General features: G+C 52.6%; 1 protein-coding gene across 6 annotated transcripts in view; it reads right to left on the reverse strand.

Moving 5' to 3' along the window:
• Nucleotides 1–11944: 11944 nt before the first annotated feature.
• The window catches only part of LOC119372693 (serine/threonine-protein kinase WNK4), a 352802-nt gene continuing 339750 nt past the window's right edge, over nt 11945–24996 (reverse strand). For all 6 annotated transcript variants that reach the window (XM_049419747.1, XM_049419751.1, XM_037643142.2 and 3 more), the window contains one exon: nt 11945–12959. In XM_049419747.1, coding sequence (XP_049275704.1) covers nt 12782–12959 — 178 coding nt within the window. In that variant the 3' untranslated portion in view covers nt 11945–12781. The remainder of the gene's footprint in view (nt 12960–24996) is intronic.

The raw sequence follows: 24996 nt of genomic DNA on the forward strand, positions 1-24996 counted from the left end.
AGTAGCTAGTGTCAGCTGCGAGCGCTCCTTGCGGAGAAAGCACTGAACGACGAGGAACATCCAAAACAGATTTAGTAGAGATGGATGGGAGGCGGCACTGTCCAGCCCGGACCGGGGGGTCCAAGAGGCCCTGGTGGCCCGCGCAAGGACCGGGGCGCAAGCCAATGGGATCCCGGACTAGGGACTCCACCCATTCAGCAATATGTATAATAAAGTTTTTCATCATCATCATCCCCATGGGAAAGCGTGCGACGTCGCAGGCATCTTTCTAGAGGAGGCGCTGCTCTAGAGTCACTGTATATGCTAGTAGCATATACAGTAACTCTAAGTGACTCTAAAGTCCCTGGATATTTTTGGGAAAGTACCGTCTTTCTTTAAACCGACCGCCACGCCGAGCACCCTCCTCTCCCGCCTTCCACCTCCCCGCTTCACGGGCCGTCGCCCGGGAAACGCGCGCGTTATCAGCGTGACGTAGCATTCTTGATAGGAAAGTGGTGCAAGCCGGGTTATAGGCGATGCGCAAAGCGCCGACGACGCCATCTGCCGCCATGGCTCGGAAGCGCTGACGGGTCCCGGCGAGCAGTGTTCCCGCGAGCGTCTACGCGAGTGCATGGATGGATGTGTTTTCGTCGTGATTTAACGACTCTGTCGGGCCTCAGCGATATAGAAAAATAACTTCTGCGTTGTCGCATGCTCAAACACACACAAAAAAATTGCAGTGGCTTAGCTCGGCTATGCCAGGATATACGTAGCGTTAGCAAAGGTTCAGCTGATTATTCTGAGCTTAAGGCCTGGCCCTCTTGTTCGGCGTCAAGCATTTTCACCAGTACCTGTGGCGCCGAAGGTTCGATGCAGTCACGGACCACAAACCACTGCTGGGGCTCCTGGGGCCTGACAAGGCGGTCCCTTTGCAGTCATTACCCCGAGCGCTACGCTGGGGCCTTGAAGCTTGCGGCCTACAGCTACCACTTGTTCTACCATCCAGGAAAGGACCTGGGACCTGCTGATGCCCTTACCCGGTTGCCCCTGCCGGAAGTGCCTTCTGCTGTTCCAGAGCCAGCTGAGGTGTTATGCTGGAGCACACGTACCCAGATGTACTGTCCAGGTCTGCAGTATCGCAGGCGACCAGTCGAGACCCAGTCCTGTCGCACGTGGTGAAGGCAGTATACCAAGAGGGTGCAGCAGTCCTACAGCCACAAGGAGGCTGAGCTGAGCCTGGAGCAGCGCTGCCTACTTTAGGATTCCAGGGTAGTGATCCCACAAAGTCTCCGGTCCAGGATCCTGCAGTTGCTGCACGCAGGGCATCCAAGCGAGGAAAAGACTAAGAGGTGGCCCGTTCCCAGGTTTGGTGGCCTGGCTTGGACCATGACATGAGCGGGCCTCACGTCAAGTGGAGATCACCCCTTGGCCCTTCACACAGAGGCCCTGGTCCCACCTGCACGTGAATTTCGGGGGCCCCTTCAAGGGCCTCTACTTCCTGGTGCTGGTGGACGCTTTTTCAAAGTGGGTGCAGGTTTCACTTGTCGCCACTCCATCAGCAGGCGCGACAATTGCAGCGCTGCGGCAGGTCTTCACCGCCCAGGGGTTGTTGAACTTCTTCATGTCCGACATGGTCCTGCTTTCGCCAGCACAGTATCTGACCTGGCTGACGAAGAACGGAATTTGCCAGATCATGTTTCCGCTTCAAACAGTGCGGCTGAGCGGGTGGTGCAGACCATTAAGGACAAACTCAAGAAGAGCCTGGCTGGGGACTTTCGTATGCGGGTCGCTTGCATACTGTTCCAGTACAGGACCACACCCCACGATGTCACTGGCCGTGCCCCCTGTGAGCTCCTGCTGGACTGGATGGTCAAGACACCGTTGGACGCTTTGCATCTAAACCTCCAGTCTACAGCACTCCTGAAGCAGAAGCTGGCTGCTGACCGAGAGTGCCATCCTGGGCTTTTGCCTGAGTTGGGAGCGTCGGTCTTTGCGAGGAACTTCCGTTCTTGCCCAGCCCACCTTGGTCTGTCAAACAGGTGGTCCCACCTCCAAGCACCTCGTCGCTGCTCATACGTATGCCGGACAGAACCAAGTGGCACCGGCATGCTGACCATCCGAGGGCTTGCTGCAGGACCCGGTTTGCATGCCCTCAAGGAGATCAACGGCAACACCAGTTGCTGCCAGTGAGACGCCAGCTAGCGAGACCTCGCAGGTGACAGGCGTCTCCGCTTTCTGCCACCCGTTGGGCCAACGTCAAGCTCAGCGTTACCATCACGGCCAGCCACTGCGGACCCTCAGGATGGAACAAGAACGGCTCAGGCAGCCCCTGGCGTTGCCACACCCAGCTCACCGATACCTATGCCCAGGCGGAGCACTCGACATCGGAGGCCACAGGACCGCTACTCGCCTGGATAAGCCACCGTCGACCCGGCTGGGAATTGTGTATTGTGTGTGTTTAATAACTGGGAGGTGAGAAGTGTTACAAGCATGCGTGGCGCCCTAGCGTAGCTTTGTTTAGCGTGCCTCGATGCACGCGCCCCCCGCTTAGAGTGGTGTCAGCTTCTGAAAGGGCAGATGCCGCCTCCTCGGCCTTGGTGGCAGCGTGGCCGCCATTTTGACTCCTCCCCCCGGTCGCTTGTGCATGGCGCGCGTGCTGTTGCTAGGTTGGTGCACGTTTCCCGTCCAGTTTCATGCGCTCGCTACCGTCACCATAGCCAGGTGTTGCATGCTGCAGCGCACCAAACATTCCAGGAACGCTGGAAGTTGTATCGTTTTCCAAGAGACCCGAAAAGAAGGATTCTTTGGACAGTAAAAATCGAACGTGACGAGCGACATAGATGTCAGACTCTGGAGTAGATAGGTAGATAGATAATGTTGTCCAGCTGGCTGTAATGTTGCTCTGTAGGATGAAGACGACAGGAAGCAAATGACACAGGGCGTTCCTGGCAATTCTTGTCCCAATGTGCCAGGACGGCTCCAACACCGTATGGCGACACATCTACGGTAAGGATGACAGTCTTGGACGAATCGAAGTGTACCATCACTGGTGCTTTTGTGATTAGCTTCTCGCTGTGCTGGAAGGCCACATCCTGCTCCTTCTTCCAAGCCCACTGCTGACCATCTCGAAGCAGAATATGCAGTGGCTGTAGCTGCGCCAACAGGTTTGGCAGGAACCTCCAGTAGAAATTGACGAGACCATGGTAGCTCTGAAGCTCTTTCTTGTTTCAAGGCTTCGGCACCTTGAGAACAGTCTCAACTTTGCGAGAGGCCGGGGTCAGGCTGGCCTGGGAGATGACGTGTCCCAGGTACTCACTAGGAACCAGGAACAAGCACTTTTCCAGCTTGAGACCAGCATTCTAAAGTCGTGTCAGGTCATTGCGAAGGTTCTGCAGCTGGTCTCCGTCATCGATTTCAGTAACCAAGATGTCATCCAAGTACACTGCCATGTGCCTCATGTCCCTGAAAAGGTTTTCCATCTCCCTCTGAAAGATGGCCGATGCTGAGGCCACGTCAAATGGTGTGTACTAGAAGAACCCCATAATTGTCGATATTGTGACATACTTCCGTGAGGCCTCCTGGGGCACCAGCTGCTGGTGAGCGTCTTTGAGGTCGAGCTTTGTGAACTCTTCTGTCCGCCACACAACGCTGACCAGAGATCTTCGATCCGAGTCAGTGGGTACTATTCGACGGTTGCGACGGGGTTGATGGTAACCTTGAAATCCCCAGGGATCCTAACACTACCGTCTCGCTTGGGCACCGGAATGATAGGAGCAACCCACTCAGAAGTCTTGACGGGCACCAGGATGTCCTCTTGTTGTAACCATCGCAGTTCCTGGGTGACGCCATCCTTCAGGGTGAACGCCCGTAGACGAGGCTTGAAAAAATGAGGCCTGACTGCCTCAGGCATATATGCATATGCCAGCTGTCCTGCCGATGAATGTGCCGACCCCCGGCTGGAACAGGGACTGGAAATCTGTTAGGAAGCTTGGGAGGTCTTTCACAACATCCAGGGCAGCTTCCTGGTATTCTGGCAGCCGAACACCCAGTGCGTGGATCCAATTTCGACCATGCAGCGTCGGTGAAAACCTCTTGTTTAAATAAAGAGGAAAGGTTGCTTCCCTGATGCCAAAGCGAATGCTGGCCTGGGCCTGACCCTGGGAAAGCTCTACAAAGTAGCTACGCAGCATGATAGCTGAAGCCTTAATGGACACTTTGGGGAAGGTCCGCTTGAACAGTTTTCCAGCCACTACTGACACATTGGCCCCTGTGTCCAGTTCCACGGAAATAGGGTGCCCGCAGACTATGGTCAGCATGTACGGTGGCACAGATGACGGAAGAAGGCCTGTGCACATGTTGAAGAGCGGTGGGTTCTCGGCCACAACATGGAGCCTGGCCGCAGAGGGACCAGAGCTTGCTGTCGCATGTATCCTCCGCCACTTGCGGCGCCTACCCTGGCTACGGGCTTGTGTGGAACTTGGGCATGATCTAGGCTGCTGCTGCTGTGCGCTGTTCGTCCTCCCCAATGAGGATACCCGTGCAAGGTGCCCAGTTTTTCCTCATGTGAAGCATTGGACTTGAGATAACTGGCACTGTGAAGGGGAGTGGGCGTCACCACAGCGAGTGCATGTACCGCCCCTTCTCGCCATCTTGTTGGCCGTCGCTGCCGTTGACGCCGCACATGTAATCCTGCCGGCGCCCTTCGTCACAGCATCTATCACCAGTGCTGCTTTCACACGTCGCTCAGCGAGGGGTCGGGAAATTCCAGAAGTCATGTCTACATAGCGGGGTTGTTCATGCCACAGACGAAACGATCCCGGAGCATTGAGTCCACCTGGTCCCCGAAGGCGTAGGTACTTGCTAAACCTTGTAGCACAGCGACGAACTGCCCGAGGCTCTCTCCTTCCCGATGGCTCCAGTTGTTGAAGTGGATCTGCTCCATTATAGTGGATGATGCTGGACTGAGGTGCAAGCACAGCATGGTGAGCAGCTCGTTCAGCGTCTTGGCATGCGGTGTGGCCAGCTTTAGACCTCTGCCTCACGTTTTCAAGAGCTCGCATGTGCTGGATGTATGAACCGCATAGCCAGAAACCATTACTGCTCTTTAGATCCGCCCATACCAAATTGGTGAAGAGAGCCATAATCAGCTCCTGTCTTAACAATGCGCTCCGTAAGACGTGCAAGCACGGTATGGACCGAAGCTTCAACGCGCAGGTGTCTCGCCTGACGTTGTGGGAATTGAGGCGTCCGCGCCAGTGGCTCGACGCCATCTTTCCTTGGAGAATTCTCGTGTCCCTCTTCTCTCGACCGGACGGGTGGCAGCTGGTCATAAATCGCCGTCACTTTGCTGCCACCCCGCCCTCGAAGGTTAAACACGGTGTCTGATTGGCCCAATTTTGGCGGGATTTGGACCTGGCTCGCGCTCGCCTAGAAGCGGCGGATGCGCGACCACCAGGTTCGAGAGAGACCACTTGGGGACCTCGAAGGGTGCGTACGTGTTTTGGCCGCTCCGGCCGGCGGCGATCCTTTGTTCTTTGTTCTTCGCCGCCGGCCGGCGGTTACGTCGTTTTGTCGGGGCTCCGGCCTCAGCGGGCGCGCGCTACCCTCCGCGGTCTCGAAGTCCCGAGGCAGCGCCTCGCGATCGTGCACCGTATGTTCCTTTTAAGTGTTAATTGCTTTATCTGTTCTGTGTCTTCTGCTCTGGGGTGCGAGATCGCGGGAGCGCCGGCCGAAGGGTAGGTCGGCTCTCCAAACCTGGTTCTTTCTTTCTTTGTTCGTTTTGTGGGTGATTGGTGTCCTGTGTAACTATCTTACGTGCGATTGGTTGTAACGAATTATTGTTCTCTTGTATTAAAATCCCCCGTAATAAATCACTGATTTGGGGAGTGTCGCCTAGGCTCTCCCTCGCTGCGTGCGACGGCTCGCCGTCCCTTCGCGGTTACGGGCCGAGTTCTCGCGCGCAGCAGTTCGAACGGTACACGGGCGCGGGACGAACGAGGACGCGGCGGCCTGCATGAAGCTCCCAGTGCTCGAACCCGCGGTGGTGCTTGACGACGACACCACAACGTCAGCCGGTTACCCGCAGGATATGATTGCGACTGTGGCTGATGCTCTTTGGAGGACGCAGAAGAAAGCCGCGGCTGCTTCGCATGAACATAATCTGGGTGACGATCAGGAGACCACGCGACCTAGGAAGATTGCGGTGATGCCTTACTTGCATGGCATCGCGCACAATCTTAAAAAGATTGATGCAAAAGCCGGCGTACAGGTGGTCATGTCTGCACCTGAAAAACTGTCAAAACTCTGCATCGCCACGAGCCCATTTATACCTAAAAAGGAAAAATGTGGCGTAAAACACCGAAACAAGTATGTTCACTGCACGAAGGAAGTCGTATACAAGTTGCCACTCTCGTGTTAACGACCTTACATTGGGCAAACAGGTCGGTGTCTAAACCACCGCCTGCGTGAGCATGCGAAGAGGGTGGAAAGGGGCAGGGATGGAAATTTGGCCATTCATTGCCACGAGTGTGGGTGCAAACTGTTGTATCAACAGTGCACTGCCGTTTTTCACGACGGGGATCAGCGCACGCGAGACAATGTGGTGGCAGCCGAAATGCAACGGGAGGGCAGCAACTGCGCAAGCCCGACATCAGTTGCATTGACAGAGAAGGAAATGGCCTTGGAAGGAGCACTACAGCTGGGGGAGTGATTAGCTGATGCGCGCTGCCACACTGTGCACCTGCGCCATTGGTGCTTTTGTTTTGTCTTACTTGTATTTGCATATACCGTATATACTCGCATAATGATGGCACTTTTTTAAAAAAAAATTGACGCCAAGTTCGGGGTGCGATCATTACGCGGGGTAAATTTTCCGTGAAACAATATTCTGAGCACCGAAAACGCAAAGAAGTCGCTAATCTGAATTCTTACGATAGCTATCATGAACATAACCAAAAATAAAAGTAGAGTAAGGCTTACCTTTGTAATAAAATGCACGCATTACGCAGGAGCTACATGCATGGAACACTGCCCTTTTATTTTTGAACTCTCTGACCCCCTAACGTTCATTCTGAGTCCGAAGCGTCACTGGCGTCAGTGTCGTCGCCGCACGATTCCCTGTCGGAATCGGCAGTGCCTTCACTGTCCCACAGACGGTCATCTTCTGTCCCGTCGAGCGCGTTGGAAATGCCAGTCTTCTTAAAGCTCTTGACGACCACCTCGTCGGAAATGGTACTCCACGCTTCGAGAATCCATGAGCAGAGGACTTCCACGGAGGGTCTCCTGATTTTGCCACTTGGCGTGAAATCGTGGTCGCCCGCCGCCATCCACTCTGCGTACAGCCTCCGAACGTTGTCCTTGAGCGGTTTGTTCCGTGACACGTCCAGAGGCTGTAGCAGCGAAGTTAGACCCCCAGGGATCACTGCGATTTCCGTGCGCCGCTCCTTCAGCTCGGTACGGACACTGTCAACGAGATGGCCCCGAAAGCTGTCCAGCACAAGAAGTGAAGGAAGCAGAAGCGCTCCTGCTCTTCGCCCCCAAACCGTCTTGATCCAATCGACCATGAGGTCTGCCGTCATCCGCCCTTTTGCTTGAGCGCGGATGTGGATGCCACGGGGAAAGTTTCCCTTCGGAATTGTTTTCCGCTTCAGAATCACATACGGCAGCAGCTTCCGCCCGTCTGCTGTCACTGCGAGCATCACGGTGCACCGCTGCTTCTCCGCACCACACGTTTTCACGAGCACACTTCGAGCACCTTTCTCGTTCACAATAGTGCTTCGAGGCATATGTCAAACGTCAACGGCGTTTGGTCGGCGTTGCCTATCTGTGACAGCAGGAAACCGTTCTTCTGGCGTATCCTCGTGACGAACCTGTGAAAATTGATCACTTTGTCTTCGTACGCGGATGGAAGTCGCTGGCACAACGACGTCCGCCGCCTCAGCGACAGTCCATTCCGCCGCATGAAGCGTGTCGTCCAACCGGAACTGGCGCGGAAGTCCTTTGTGGCTATTCCCAGCCTCCGGGAAACTGTGCGCGCCTGCGTCCGTACCATGTCTAACGACACGGCACAACCGTCTTTGCGCATGTCCCTCACGTATTCGAGGACTGCCTTTTCGATGTCAGGGAACTTGCCCGTTTTGGGTCCGCGGAAAGCCCGGCGTGTGCTGTTCGTAGCCATGAGCTTCTCGCGCTGTTTTTTCCAATATCGGATCCGGATTTCGTCGACACCGAAATGTCTGCCGGCAGCGCGGTTTCCGTGCTCTAGCGCGTAATCAAGCGCTTTCAGCTTGAACGCGGCAGTAAAGCTCGCATACCGCCCCATGGTGAAACGGCGCTTCAACAGACGATCACAAAGCACAGCCAAAAAAAACGTGGTGTCAGGTGACGCCGTGACGGGCGGCTGGGATGGCGGCGACACGGCTTTTTCAGGAATTATGGGAATGCGTCGGCAGCTTGTTGCTGCCGGATGGCAACAGGTCGACCAACAGGCGGCCGCCGCTGTAACAGTGCGGGATAGCAAAACAAACATGGCGGCCCACAGAGCGAAGCGACCGCATTTTTTTTTTCTTCTTTTCGTCAGTCACGGTGGTTGTGAGTACGTCACGCGCGTCAAAACAGTCTCTTCTGTCTAAATAAGGAATGCTTTCATTTAAATCAGTAAATTTACGGCATTAGCGTAGTGATGCCTGCTTTCAGATCACAGAAACAAAGATGGGCGCGTTCAGCTGCCACAGACATAAAACACATGGCGGGCATTCAGTGAAAACCGCGGCATTTGCCTTTACTGCAATCCTAAATGGCACGTTTCCGCCAACGGTGGGCAAAAATTACGAATATGTTTGGTGCGTGCAGTTCACTTGGCGAGTTTGGAAGAGTTATTAAAGGGCCCCTCACCAGTTTTGACAATTTTGAGCTAACGAGCGCAATGCATACACTGGGCGTTCACGATCACGTCTGCCAAAATTTGCAACGCTACGCGCCTCGGAAATGGGTCAAATTTCAAGGTGAACGCTGCTTGCCCTTCCTCTCGCGGGCGCGCGCTTTAGAGAATGAGGGGATGACGTACATGAGCAAATGGCCCTACGTAGATGGTAGTGCTGTGACGTCGCTCCTCTACGTAGATGACTGTGCTCTGATGTCGCCAACAGTAGCACGTGACACTGCAATAATTATTTGACGCGACATGTGTAGTTTGTGTAATTTGTTGCTTGAATAGATTAATAAAACTTGAGAGAAATAATGAGACACACAAAGGGAATGTGTGCGTCTCTTTCATTTTTTTTCTCGTGAATTGCATGCTGCAGCGAGACGCGGGGCTAATGTGCCTCCCTTTCCATGCGCTCGTGTCCCCGCGGTTAGCGCATCGAGCAGACGCCAGCCCTGGAAACAAAAGTAATGTTCTGGCGCGTTCGAGCACTCATTATGCTCATTTATTCTACCGCGTCCAAGTAAACGTTAATGCGGCACTGGCTCATGATACCGCCACTCTCGTGCTCGTACAAATCTCTCAACTTTCATGCCCGTCCCGCAGAAACAGGCAGTACACCACAGAGAACGCCGACACAACGCCCACGGCCGCTACATAAAAAGAAAGGTAGCGGCCGTGCAACGCTGCTCGCGTGCTCGGGTTGGCTCGGGCACGTCATGCGCACATGACCATGCATGCACATGACGTGTTCATGCGTATGTGTCAAGTGAAGAGGGCAGGAAAGGGATTTGGCTTGCGAAGGCTACACGGGGCGAGTGGCAAGGGTTTGAAACTCGCCTCCTCTCATCATGGTTCCGCGCCGCTACGAATTATTGTTTTTCTCAGCTCGTAATGAACCGATTTGAAAAATTCTTGAGGTATACTGCTCCTCATTTGGCACGCAACAACTTCCAGCGTCTAACTAAAATTTGCTATGTGGCCTGGTGAGGGGCCCTTTAACGCAACATTCGACAGATGATAAACGCGATGATCATCGGCTAGACTTGGCACACGACATATCGATGCAGCAAGTTCGGGGTGCGATCATTACACGGGGAAAAAGAAAAATCGAATTTAGACGACAAAATTTAGGGGTGCGATCGTTACGCGAGTGCGATCATTACGCGAGTAAATACGGTATATATGTCACATTTCGATAATAAATTCAGTTGGAAGTTTGCGCCCATCCGTGTCTGGTTCGTCCGTAGTCTAAGAAATTTTGCGCAAGAAGTGTTGATCATGGAGTACGAACTAGCTTGAACCCACACCTTGTTAGGCTTTAGGAGGTTGAGCAGGAGGCTGAAGACTTGGGTCCTGCAGCTAGCCAGGAAAACGTCCCACTGTTTCTCCTTGGGTGTGTCGTTTGCCCAAAAAAATATGTGAACTTGCTCCTCGTAGATTGGCCAGGCGGATCCATCTCCCTTGTATGAGTCGAGCCTTCCGTACAGCAACATGGCGGCACGAACGGCAGGCGTTGTTTCGCCGCTCTCAATGGCGTGGGTCAATCCATTGGCTGTACTCGTTACCAGTGTCACGATCTGTCCCGGGATCATGGACAAGGGGGGCCCAGGCAACAGCACTCAGGAAAGACGAACCACAGCATGACGGCAACAGCACTGTCCGAGAGCTCTGCTTGGCAGTACTTATTATGGTCATGACCAATGTCGCTTGCCCAGCCTGGCAGGCCAATGTAGCTACAGTAGAGGGTGTGCCACATGCTTATAAGCACTAGCAATATGCAAGGATTTTACATTGTTATCGTGCTCGCGCTAACGATGTTAAGATTGCAAAAGGTGCCAGGTTGGCGATCCGCTGCAGAAATTGTGGGGGCAGGCCCATGTTTGACCAGTGCACAGCGAAAGCCAGAAGCAAAAATGTAATTATCTGTTTGACATTAAAACATCTCTAAATTAGAAGATAGGTGCATCAGCGAGCCGTCCATTGCCTTGTCAGTAAAAAAAATTACATTATCTCCCGCTAAAGGGGACCATGAGGCAATGCGAAGCCGGAGCACTTGCACGGTCGCGTTCCATTGGCATTCGTTGGGCATGCTACCGACCTCGCGTTGTGGAACGCGAAGAGGAACACTACGCGCGTTGTGTCTTCCCTCTAGCCTAGCCGTTAATTCTCACAGGGCGAGCGGGGGACGCTGTCGACAGGCGCGCGAGAGGGGGGCAGCGTAGGAGAGGAGAGAGAGGGAGAGGGGTCGCGCATGCGCTGGCGCTCATCGCGGCGTTGCACAGGAAAGAATTTCGGCATGTCGAGCCCGCATTTCAGAGGAGTCAACTGAAGCAAGCGCTGGACTGAACGCGCGCAGCGCTCTACCCACTTTACATCCACACTTGAAGGACAGGAGACTACAGGAGGAGAGTTGCGCATGTGCCACGAGAGCAGAAGCGAGAACGCAGGAGAAGCGCAAGAAGGTGCTGGGAGAGAAGCGGAAAGAGTAACGTGCAGCTGTTGGAGAGAGGAAAGGAGGAGAGTTGCACATGCGTAGTGTGAGTGCGGACGCCAACGCCGCGGGACATACCCCCAAGCAAGAGATGCTTTGCATCTAAAAGATAGCGTCCTCGAGTGGCAGTACATGCTTGTGAACTCTCGGGACATGCATAGAGTGTGTCTGCATGTGTATAAAAGGTCATGAAACTTTTGAGATAAAAATGTTGTAGGTTTGCGCTTTGTGTGTCCCATTGTGCCTTCCTCCTGTCCGTGTCTCAGTTGTGAAACTTTGTGCATTCAAATGGCAAACTAACAGGCTCAAATTGCAGTCTTAGCATTTCATTTTAAATCCTCAAATCTAAGCTGACCCCAGAGTTTGGTACATGGGTGCTTGAAAAAGACTATCGGCTTAAAATCAAGTAAATCAGGTACCCCCATTCTTAGAGTGGTTATTTTGTAGTAGTTGTGTAGTCACTTGATCACGTGAAACATTGCTGTCGTGTTCTGAGGACTGCTTCAAATGGCGAGTTGGGCCAAAAACAAAAAAGGCACACAGAAATCGTATACAGCATTCTTTTTATTATTAAATATGTACGAATATTACCTAGAAAGTCGCATTTTTTCTCTACATCCTTAAGCAAGCATTCTAATAAATGTCCAGTTGCTGCTGCCACAGCACCAGAAAAATTGCTTGCAGCAATAAAAGAGTAAATAAGGATAGGTGCCATGATGTCTTCACATCTGTGGTCATCACTCACTCACATGTCCTCCTCTCACATCGGCCACCATTCACTCACAGGACAGTCGCTCCAACATCGCATACTATGAAGAAAGAGATAAAAATGGGACACCTAAAAACATCATGACTTTCACGGAAGACTGCTCCTCCACTCCGTTGTGGAGGAGGAGGATTTCACCAGTATCTCCTTTTAAGTTAATTGGGAACAACTGCTCATATCTATCAAGGTGCCTGTTCATCCAATCCTTTGTCACGTGCAGCAGATTTGCCAATAACAGAAAGGGAGACCACTTTCTTGGAAAGTTATCGCATTCTGCTCTGAGGCTCAAGGAAAGGCTCTCCATCAAAGCACTGAACTTAAAGCACATTTCTTGTTCTTGAGAAGGCCACCCAATAAAAAGTGAGTGACTGCAGGCAAGAGCTGATCTACATTGCAGAGGAACAATAAACAATGCAGCCCCGCAAACAAGCGAGCACCCCAAAGCAGTGCGGGAATGGTGGTGGTAGAGGAATTCATTTTCCCCTGACTACCCAAAGCTCTGCTGCAAACACTCCTGCACAAAAAGTGCATAAGAGAGCAGTGAAATTTTCTTTTGTGGCTGCCAAGGAAAGGTGTTCAAAGATATTGCACCGCTGCGCTTGAAGTGCAACAACCACTTTCACTGGTGACGATGCATGCCTCGTCCGAACTGCAGGTTTGGTGGGAACACGGGGGGCCCATCCTTCAAGGCCACTGTGCTGTGCCTCTGCTGCATCAGCTGGTGAAGCGTCGGTTTGGGCTCTGGGCTGAGGGACGTTGGGCACGACGTCCGCACTGCCCCATTCAGCTGGACCAACCTGCAAAGGCACTCAATTTAGTGACCCAATAATATTGCAAATGGTCACCATAGATCCTGCATGGTTTGATGGAATGTCAAGGAAAACGTTTTCACAACAAACATACAGCCCTACGAATGCCCTATGCCACTTGGTGGGAACAACATTTCTGCCCTCTGCCATCACTGCTTGCCAGCACAACATTCATGACATTCAGTTCACTCCCATGAATCATGCTACACACCAATACCACAAGGAAAGCTGAGCGACAAGCTCAATGATGGCCGCCAATGAGACAGCCATTGTGACAGCCTGTTTGCACTGCTAATGCCTTGACAATAGTGACACATGGACCTGATTCACTTATCATTGGCCTCGAATTATGTCACGTGTTCATCTCTGACATAGCCATTATCACTTTGGATTTCCTGTCTTTCGTGGGAATCGAGCGCGCACTCCCCTTTGGCGCCTCGTTTCCCAGCTAGCTTGTGCTGGCCCCGCGCGGCTTGAGCACCGGGAAACGCCGTTCGGCGACATTGGCGACATGGCTACCGTGGCTACGCCGCCAGGCCTTCTAACCTGGTGGTAGCCATGCATTGGCCTTCCCCGCATGACGCCATGTGTCCGGACATGTTCGGAGAATCCTCGTTGCACAGCACGCTAGTCTACGTCACTGCGCTTCGCTGATCCTCATTGGCTGCCAGTGACAAACCCCTCGCCCATAAGCTTGCTCCTGTCTTGCGCTGGCTCGACGACGCGGCAGATACCGTATAAACGCGTGTAAGGGTCGCACCCCGTTTTTTTGAAGTGCATATTCTAAAAAAAAAAAAAAAAAAAAAAAAAATCCGCGTAAGGGCCGCACCCACACTTTCCTCAACCAATACGTATTCAAAATGCGCGCGCGCGTAAGCTTCTAGGCGTAGTCGATATATGGCGCAAGGAAACGCAGTGTTAAGATGTTCGTGAAGTGGGCTAAAAATTTTAACTTTTTTATTAGTATTCTTAGACCCGCCAACTAAAGGTTAAAGCAGGATTTTAGCTTTAGCTTCTCACATCTCTATACAAATGGGCTATCGGCGCTATCCATATTGGCATTAGTATCACCAACTTTGGCATGGCGTTCGCGTTGATGGTTTTGTTTGTGCAGTTCAGCCAGCCATTTGCTGTAGTTTTCTGCACTGTTCAATGACCTTCGTGCTAGCTTGTTTTCTACACGGCGTTCACGTTTTGGCAAGATGGGCAAGTACCTGAATAGCCACACTGCTGGCTATAAGTTGAAGGTGATCGAGTATGCTCTCGAGCATGGGAAACGTGCCGCCGGCAGAAAACTCTACGTTGACGAGAAGTGTGTTCGACGTTGGTGTGCTCAAAAAGAAGCCTTGCGAAACACCAACAGCACTAAGCGTGCTTTCCGAGGAGAGCAGTGCAAGTTTCCCGATTTGGAAGAAGACTTGCTCCGCTATGTGACTGAAGTGCGGAATGATGGTCTTGCACTCACAACAGACATGCTGCGTGTGAAGGGACTAGCCTTGGCGACTGTACTTGGGTGGATCCTATCTGCGTGGCGCTCGGTGTCGACGGACATTGTGTCCCGAAGTTTTAAAGTCGCCGGGATATCTAACAGCTTGGATGGCACGGAAGATGACTGCTTGTGGGGTGACGGCGCTTCGCAGCACACCATCTCATCTCGGACTCCAAGTCTGAGGACTCGCCGAGTGACGACGATTGAGCACGTATGTCGCAAGAAATGTCGTATACTGCAATAAACGCTCTTCGTTCGCTAACTGGTGCGTTTTTACTTAAAAAAAAAAAATGTCGCGTGTATGGGCCGCACCCTGAAAATTGGCCCTCATTTCTTGAAAAAAAAAGTGCGGCCCTTACACGCGTTTATACGGTACTCTCAGGCCTGCACGAGAGGTTGACGCGCTGCTCTGGCAGGCGGCTTCTCGTTCGTCTGCTTGACTGCTGCCCCTTTGTGTGATAGTCATGCCACTGGCAGGCATACTCAATCGGTCTTGCGGAGTTACCCTGACAGCCCGCAAACCCGTGTTTGTTGACAACCTGCCTCGAGTGCCTCTTCTGCGCAGTGTCGGAGAGTAGACAAACCCGGCCGTAGCGTCTTTGTTCGCTGTGGCGGTGGAGAGCGTCATGTCCCTTCCCGGTTGCCTTGTAGGGTAAGCTTCTTGCAAAAGCTATCTCCACATAACTGGCGCCCAACTTGGTTTCGGCATGGCATCAAAGCAGTCCCCTCGAGGCGCTCGTTCCTGCTCGATCCCGTGGTGACGGACTTGATCTTGTTCGATGCGGACGAATCCGACAGCATGAGGTACAGTTGCCTTGGCAGCCCTCTGCTTTCGGTCACCGGGAGAGATCCCTTCTTTGGGGCCCCCTATGGTGATGCAAACCGCTCGAATGTGGACTACAGTCCCCGCCAAGCCAGTTGCAGGTTTTTATCAGCTGTTCGAGACGCACGCGGAGCACACGCTTGGGCCCCTCCAATGCATCGTCTCCGGTCGCTGGCCTTTCCTTGTCAGCAGCGCAGTTGACGGCCCAAACCGCTGCACCCGGGCCTTCCTACCTAGGCCACTTAGGTGTCGGCATGCACGTGCTCATTGACCCACCTCAGTCATGAGCGCAAAGGGTTGACAATGTCGTGCGTGAACCAGCTCACTTAGCCAACAACGTTGCCGCGTTTCCCGACTCTCACATGCCTCAGACTCGTCAAACGTGAGCGACAAACGTGAGCCACTGTGCTCTGCTGTCGATCCGTTCGCCAGTCACATGAGGCCTCATGCACCAGTCGGAGCGGAAACCCTACTCTCCTCTATGCCGTTTACCGGCCCTTTTCGGTCTGACGTGCATGCCGGAGAACAGGCGCGTGACCCTGTTACGGCCGCGCCTGCGTCGGAGCAATCGCCGCTGCACGCAACTGCGGCGCAGCTCCTAAACATCCTGTTGGAAGCGGCGCGCTCACAGCCTTGTGCTTTCAAGGGCGACCTCAAGTCCCCTCAGCCAAGCGCACCGAGTAGCCTAAGGGTACCTCTGCGTGAATACAACGGTTATTCGGACTGCACGAGTACCACGGAGTACCTTGAGCTGCTGCACTACTATCAGCAGACAATGCGGCTGAACGACAGCGTTATGCTAGCCAGTGTATTGCCTGTATCGCTGACAGCCTGAGCGGCGCAGTGGTACTGACTTGTTGGCCACCAAGCTTGGTCGATGGAAGAGTTTAGGGCGCTCTTCTGTAGCAAATTCCTTCTTCCTGACTAGGAGCGCCGCATGCATCGTGAGCTAGAGCTCCGAACACAGCATCCTGACGAATCTCTTGCATCCCGACGAATCTCTTCTCGAGCACGTCCGGGCTTTGCAGGAGCTCTACCTCCTTGCCGACCCTAAGGCATCAGACACTGAGAAGGTAGAGCGAGCCATTCGCCAGGCTCGTCCAACGTTCGCCGCTTACCTTTGGAGACGCTTCGTAACCTAAACGAGCTGGCCTCCGATGCGAAGCGTATTCAGGGCGACATACTGGCGGCGAGAGCCTACCGCCCGCCGCCAGTGCCGTCCGCTTCTCTCGAGCCTCGTTGTGCGTGGGCTGGTGGTGACTCGTCACCCCGTAATCCCCCTAATCACGAGGCGGCCTTGGCCACGAGAGAGCAACGAGACGCGCCCGACGTGAGCTCCCCCTCACCGTTGGCGACAGCAGTACGAGAGCATGAGGGTGTAACCCAACCTCTGGCACCGATGGCGTGTTGCGCTGAACATGACTTTCCAGCCATGCTGGCGCCATTCATCGCCCTTACGAGCACTGGTCGAAAGTTTGTGGTGTTGTTGGATAGCAGGGTTTCAATCTCGCTGTTCAGCGAAGAGGTTATGGCTGATTTGTGTGACCGCTCTGTCCGCATTCGAGCCTGCAACATTGCCTTCCATCTCGCCAGCGTTACATCCACCACGTGCTGCGCTGCGCGGCTGGCTGTGCGCTGGGAGAATCGCGCGCCGACAGCGCTTCGTGCATCTCCCTGGTCTTTCAGTGCCCGTGATTCTTGGTTGTGACTTTCTCGCGCGCACGGGTGTTGATAGACGTCGCGAGCGGAGGCTACAGGGACGGCCCTTCCAGTGCCCTATGGCCATTCGCTACACCTCCCGTGGTCTCGGCTGCATGCAAGTCGCCGAATGCCACGAGGGAACAGGAGGAGAGGCGACAAAGCGTAGCCCCCTCGGCCCGTGTCCCTCACTCCGACGCCAAGACTGGCCCTTTGGCCGGCGTGGCGGAAAGCGGCCCGTGCCTACCGATTTCTCTCGAGCATAGCGCTACCGTGGTGAACGAGGTCTCGGCTACGCCGGTGACCACCCCGTAAGCAGCAGCTCGGATCGCTCGCTGCCGCCTTTGCTGGTCAGCTTGTCGAAACAGGAGAAGGCACGCCTGTCGTCGCTGCTGACTTGTTTCAGCGACATGTTCACTGAACGCCTGGGTTGCACCTCTCTTGTGAGGCACCGGATTTACACAGGTGACGCAGAACCGTGGAAATGTGATCCTCGCCCCATCAGTGTGGCCAAGAGGAAAGCAATTAACCAGGAATTGGATGAGCTAATTGGAGTTGTCCAACACTCAAACAGTCCCTGGCGTTCACCGGTGGTAACGGTCCCCAAAAGAGACGGCTTCTATCAGCTCTGTGTGGACTACCGCCGGCTGAACGAGGTCACGAGGAAGGATGCCTATCCTATGCCTAATGTTGACTCGATCGTGGCTGCTCTAGGCGATGCCTGCTACTTCAGCACCTTGGATGCTAGCTGCGGTTACCTGCAGGTTCAGATGGAGCCGGCTGACGCGGAGAAAACTGCGTTCACCTCTCACAGAGGTCTGTACGAGTTTACCCGCATGCCGTTTGGCTGTTCTGGAGCTGCAGCTACATTCCAGAGACTGATTGACCACATTCTTGGGGACGCTAAATGGCAATTCGTCATGGCGTACCTCGATGACATTGTCACCTGTCGAACGTTCGAGGAGCACCTCCACCACTTGGAGGACGTCCTTGAAAGGTTGCGTGCCGCCGGGTTGACCTTGAACCTGAAGAAAGCTCAAATAGCGGAGACTCGCATTTCACTGTTAAGCTTTACCATCGAGACTGGTCGCGTTCTGCCGTGCGAGGAGAACGTACGAGCCATTGTGGAGTACCCGACGCCGGCGAACATTCGGAGCCTGAGGTGCTTTTTGGGCATGGTGAACTACTACTGACAGTTCATCCCAAACTGCGCGGACCTCCAAGCACCCTTGACCACACTGTTGAAAAAGTCGGCACGATGGAGCTGGGGGCCGGAGCAAGAGCAAGCCTTTAAAGCACTTTTCGAAGCTCTAGAGGCCACAGCCAATCTGAAGCTGCCCAACCTCAACAGGGAGTTCGTTGTCCAAGAGGACACGAGCGACCTGGGTCTCGGTGCGGTACTGCTTCAGGAGCACGACGGCGTCCTCCAGCCAGTCGCCTTTGCGAGCCGGTCACTTAATGCCGCCGAGCGCAACTACAGCATGGCTGAAAGGGAATGTCTCGCTATAGTCTTTGCTCTCCGGAAGTTCGAGTGCTATGTCGACGGTGTGCCATTCATGGTGGAGATGGACCACATGGCACTCACCTGGCTTAAGCGCTTGCGGGAGCCCTCGGGCTGCCTCGCGCGCTGGGCATTGACCTTGCAGCGGTACAACTTTGTTGTGCGCTACCGGAAAGGGAGTTCGAATGTCGTGGCTGCTGCCTTGTCACGTGCCCCCGGTTTTGGCATCTGACACTTGTGTCCGCCACTCCCCAAGAGCAGTCGCACCAAGTAGACTCCGGGGCCTCTGGCTCCAATGGGTCGAAAGGCGTGAACACCGATGGCGAGGTGACTTTCGAGTCGACCGCCTCGGGTGAGGACGCATACCTGGTAGACTCTGTCACGTCCGCTGGCATCGTCTTCAGCAGAGAGGACCTACTCAAGGCACAGCAGAATGATCCGTTTTGTCAGCAAATTGTTGACGGGCTCAATGAGCTGAGCTCCCAAGAGGAGCGTGGCGGTCAAGCCACCGGGCACAAACGAACAGCTGGTATTGCTGCGGGCACGTTGGACTCGTATCTGCTTGATGCTGATGGCGTTCTGCGTTATGTCCCATCTGAAGAAGCTCCCCAGGAGTCTTTCAAGGTGGTGATACCCCGCAGTCTGAGGAAAGCCACCCTCAGCTATTTCCACGACTCGCGGTTGGCCGGACATGCGAGTGGCCTTAAGACTTTTCAAAAAGTTGTGCCGCTCTGCTACTTGGCCTGGCATGAAGCGTGATGCCCTTCACTATGCCTGCTCATGCAGCGTGTGCATGATCAATGCGTGAAGCCTCGTGGGGCAAGCCTCCCAGGCTCATGCAGCCGATCGACAGCCAACAACCCTGGCAAGTCCTGGCCTGTGGCATTATGGGACCTTTCCCAAGAAGCCGGAGAGGCCATGTTTTTCTACTGGCAATCACAGATCACTGCACCAAGTGGGTTGAGCTGTTTCCCCTTCGGAAGCTAATGGCATGTGCAATAGTGGAGAACGTCGCGTCCCTTCCCGATCGCCTTGTAGGGTAAGCTTCTTGCAAAACCTATCTCCACACTTGCTACAACTTTGAAGCGAGCATGCGGCACAGACAGCTCAATGATGGCACTACTCGTATGTTGATAGTTTTACCAGGATTTGATTTCCTCAACAGCATGCTTTCTTGTTCTGTCAAGTCCATACCAGAGAATTCTGGCCAAGCTCCCTGTGGTCACAAGACCTCGCCACTGGAATAAGCTTCCCAGCCACACTGTCACTCATTACATCAACACGTGGCTACAGTTTCTTCTCGTCCTCACTGCTAGTTTGGCAAGCATCTAGCTGTTGCTAAACGGGATTTTGAGAACATGCCGCAACTTGGCATCATTTGTCCCTTATCCAGTGCATGGGCTTCAGCACTACATCTTGTGCCAAAGGAGAATCCAAATAACTGACATTCATGTGGAGACTACTGAGTTCTCGATGCTCAAACCATGCATGACAGCTACCTGCATTACAATACAAATTTCACATCTAACCTGGATGCGTGCAAGATCTATGTGGTCAAGGCGTGCATCGAGATACCACTTGAACCTGACATTCCAAAAACTGCCATCACAACACCTTTCAGTTTATTCGAGTTTGTGTGCACCTTTGGGTTACACAATGCTGGAGGACAAACCTTCCAGAACTTTATTGCTGAAGTGATTTTTCCTGCAGTTTTCACTTACAGTGATGACATACTTATGCCAGGTCCACTCTAGAAGACAATGATAGTCACATGCATGAATAGTACCCGCTCAACAGTATGGCCTCATTGTGAAACCACGGAAATGCCTTTATTGGCATCAAAGAGATAGATTTCTAGGGCCATCGCATTTCGGCGCTTGTCATCGTTCCGTTACCATCACGCGTCAAGGCCATCAGGAATTTCTCGGAACCCAACACTCCCCGCCAGCTTTGTGAATCCTTGGGCTTCGTTAATATTTCATGAATTTTATTCCATACTGCAGCCAATCCATTGAAAGCACCACTGAGCCTGTCACTGAGGCAGCTCTGCTGATACATCTCCTTTTCGATGCATCGACTAGAGTGATGCTTCCAATGTGGCCATTGGATCTGTGTTATTTTTCTTGGAACGTCCAATCTACTGAGACATGCTACAGCTTCCCTGGTTGTGAGCATGCTGGTCATTTTATGCCACCATTCAACACTTCCAAAACTTAAAAGGGACAGACAACCACTCGGAACAGGAATTTATATAACCCCAATAGTAATGGAAAGGTTGCCTATTGTATTGGCAGAAACGAACCCTGTTTTTCTCATTAAACGTGGATTTATACCTTTATATATAATGTGGATTTATGTCTCAATAAAGTTGCAAAAAATGACTTTTGGCACCCCACTTGGCAAAAAAACAAAACAAAAAATAAACAAACATACATATGATTCTAGTTATGTGACCTTTTACTGGTGTGCACATTTGATGGTCCCTATATTAGTGCTGAAATGCAGTACACTTTTTCATTATAATCTTCAAACTTAAAACATGCAGATACGCCTTCATTTGTACTGAGCAGAACGGTGGTGCCGCCTTCGCTTGCCATATGATCCGATGCTGATGAGGGGCAGCATGAAAGGTGACTAGTGGCACCTGCCAACCAGTTGGAGAAGTACCAGGAGCGCTTGGCTTGTCAAGCGGTAAAGGGACTTCACCGGACGATGAGTGTTTGGAAACTTATTCTACCTGCTTGTTATAATCAATGCAGTTCAAAATGTCAAAATGAACCACAGTTGCACTCACTCCTGTGAAAGAACGTTGAGCATCATGAACAGTTTTCGAGAAGGGCTAATGGCATAGCTATCGCTTCTTACATAAATAAAGCTCAGAATAACCACAAGCCTTTAGAATGACCCACCACAGGTTTAACTGGTTTGGGTCAGCAGTCGAGCACCATTGTCACTAGACCACCACGGAGGGTCAGCGCTTCTAAGTGGCCTCTGAGATATGCTTCGGCAAACAGGTAGGAAACTGAGGGTTCTGTTTCGTGTTAAGTCGTATTTAAGACAAATGACTTAGATGCCTCATCAAACGAGAAAAGTGACCATTGGCGTCAGTACAAATGATGCAAAATGTCATGTGATCTGAGATTATGGCTCGATGATGTCATCGCCACATTATCACATGCTTAAAGGTGGCCCGGCCTCGGAAGAAGCGCAAAACCAGGTGAGGTGCAGGACGCTTGCAATGCTTCCGATCCTGGAGACAGCGCAAAACCACGTTATAGGTGCAGAAAGCTAACGGGGGGGGGTGGGGACAAGGATGAATACATCGACTGGGAAGAAAAAGGAGAAGACTACTCACGGTTCATCATCATCATCATCATCAGCCTGACTGCGCCCACTGCAGGGCAAAGGCCTCTCCCACGTTCCGCCAATCAACCTGATCCTGCACTTGCTGTGGCCATGTTATACCCACAAGCTTCTTAATCTTATTTAACCTAACTTTCTGTCTCCCCCTTGCACATTTGCCTTCTCTTGGAATCCAGTCAGTTACAGTAATCCTTCGTTAACTCGAAGCCCTCAAATCCGGCGAAAATTTCGAGATAAGCGGTACTTCGAGTTAAGCAAAACGCTGAAAATGTTTGCCCAGGTCACTGTAAAAGAAAAGCCAGTGGTGCCAGGAAAAGCTCCACTGCACGAGACAGCTACTGTAGTAAAATCACAAGAATTCGGAGGGAAAAAAAATTTATTACCGAGGAACAAAAAACTGCATGATGCTCGCCTGTTTCGCGTTCGTGTTCGGTCCGAGAAAGGCGTTCTCCAGTTGTTCAACACATCGCATGAGTCGTTGGTCGCCACCGCTGCATTCGACCTTGCTGCGGAGCAAGCACAGCACGTTACGTGTTTCTGTCGTCGTAGGCACTTCTCAAGGCTCTTCCTAGTCTGCATAGTCATCTGTGTCGTTCATGGCCATCTCAACGATATTGGTGTCCGACAGCATTCCGGTAACGGGGACGTGCGTCTCGTAGAGCGCATACTCCTCAAAGGCAATCTCGCCATCTTCAGTATCGCTCACGCAGCCAGTTGCCTTGCGCACTTCATTGCACAGCTCATCACAGCCGCTGAAATCTGCGCCAATGTCTTCTTCGATCGATTCCGGGACGCGAGAAAACCTTGCATGTGTGAAGCAGTTGCGGGCTATCTCAATGACTCCCTGATCCATTGGCTGGAGAATGGACGTCATGTTTGCCGGCAGGAACTCCAGCGTAACAGTGGCCAAGCTGTCGATTTTTCCGTGATCGGGGCAGTTATCCACAACAAACAACACTTTCCGACCGTCCTTTGCCATCTTCCGGTCAAGTGCACGGACATGCTCTTCGAAAAGCGCCGCCGTCATTCAGGCCATTTTATTTGCACGGTAGGTCACATCCCTCGGGAGTCTTGCATTTCGGAAACACCTGGGATTCAGCGACTTGCCAATGATGAGGAGGGGCAGCTTTTCATCGCCGGTAGCATTGGCACCAAGAAGAATGGTTGTCCTGTCTTTTCATTGCTTAGTGCCTGAGCACGCTTTGCCTTTTGGTGTGTATGTGCGGTTAGGCAGCATCTTATAAAAGAGAGCGGCTTCGTCGAGGTTAAAAATGTCCTTGTCTGCGTACTCCTTTTGAAGCTCGGCGAGGCATAGGTTGCGCCATGCGTCTGCAGCCTGTTCGTCAACAATGCCGCTTTCGCTGTGGATAGGCTTCGATAACATATTATTTCAGTTCTTAAACCGCTCGAACCAGCCATTGCTGCAACTGAAGTCCGCGTGACCCATCTGCAGTGCCAAAGCGTCTGCTTTTTCCATCATCATTTGGGTTGTCACGGGAAGATTGGCTTCTCGAACGTTTTGGAGGCACAACAGAAGTGCTGCTTTGACGTCCGGGAATTTGGACGCTCGAATGTGCTTCCGCTTGCTCGAGAAGTTTTGCTCGAAGCCTTCCAACACCTTTTTGTGGTATCCGCCGCCATGCCCTGCCGAACTACGTCGGAGAGCCGCAGGATCACGAAGTAACTACACCGACCCAGTACCTCAAACAACTCTGTTTATTCTTAGTCCGTGATGGTTAATATACCCAGATGTTAGCTGACATGATAAGGCGCGTGCACCTGCATCTGCGCGTGCCATGCGCATGCGCATGGGCTATCTAGATGATAACGCACATGCCGAATACAACATTCTCCCTCCCCTCAAAAACTTGAACAATCACTTAGAAAGAGTAACAATAAGTAGACACTACATAGCACTCAATGTCGTTCATAGTCTTTTAACCACGACGGTGGTCTTCTTAGCCTCGTCGACCGCCTCAGTTCTGGAAGGTCCCTTGAAACTGAGGCTCCCAGGTTTGACGGCTGGGGTGCATCATCGGAATCGTTTGGCGAGTCACAACAGGAAGATTCTACAGGAGTAGCAGGCCGAGGGCAGGGTACTAGCCGATTCCGATTCCAGGTGCGACCATCACTTAGTTTGTAAGTGTCTTGGCCACATTGGTCAATTATTGTGAACGGGCTTGAGTAACTCACAGCACCCTTAGGCACATGATCTGGCAGCCTGATTCGTACCGGTTGACCTGTTGTTAACGGAGACTGCTTTGCAGCTCGTCGACGGTCGGTGTAGGTCTTACTTGCTTGTTGCTTTTGCTTTACCCTGCTGCGGACGGCCTCCATTGCTGCATGTGGGTCTTGAAAAAACTGTTTACCTGGCGCTCCTACTAGATCCAGTTTAGTTCTGGGATGGCGGCCGTGCAGGAGAACGGAAGGCTTCACTCCCGTAGTGGCATGCGGCGTGAAACGGTAAACTCCTAGATATTCGGTGATGGCTTCCTTGAGAGACCGACGTTCACGCGTGCAGACCTGAACATACTCTTTGAGCACCCGGTTAAATCTTTCCACTTGGCCGTTCGCTTGCGGGTGGTAGACTGCCGAATACGTATGGGTGATGCTGCGTTCCTTGAGAAAACTGTCGAACTCGCAGGCTGTAAACTGAGGACCATGGTCACTCACAATCTCGTCTGGGTATCCTTCCCTGCTAAAAATACTTCGTAGGAAGGAAATAACTGTTGTAGCAGTCACCCTTGCAGCGAAGCAAACCTCTGGCCACTTGCTGAAGTAATCAATGGCCGTAATCGCGAAACGACAATCTGCAGACACGTTCGCAAAAGGACCCACAATATCAGTTCCTAGCTTCTGCCATGGTGCCGACGGGAATGCAACTGGCTGCAATGGTGGTGTCACTGGTTTTGCAGACTTGTCAACTGATTGGCATACACCACAAGATGCAATCAACTGTTCTACTTGTTTGCACATAGCAGGCCACCAGTATTGCTCACGTAGTCGCTGTTTTGTCCTTGTTATTCCTGGGTGAGACTCGTGGGCTGCGTCAAGTAGCCGTCCTACGAGAGATGAAGGTGCGACGAACTTGTCTCCACGAAGTAGGAGGTCTCCAACGACTGAGAGCTCAGTCCGCACCCTGTAGAATGGA

Source organism: Rhipicephalus sanguineus, chromosome 10 (genome assembly GCF_013339695.2).
Source record: "Rhipicephalus sanguineus isolate Rsan-2018 chromosome 10, BIME_Rsan_1.4, whole genome shotgun sequence".
In the NCBI taxonomy this organism is placed as follows: domain Eukaryota; kingdom Metazoa; phylum Arthropoda; class Arachnida; order Ixodida; family Ixodidae; genus Rhipicephalus; species Rhipicephalus sanguineus.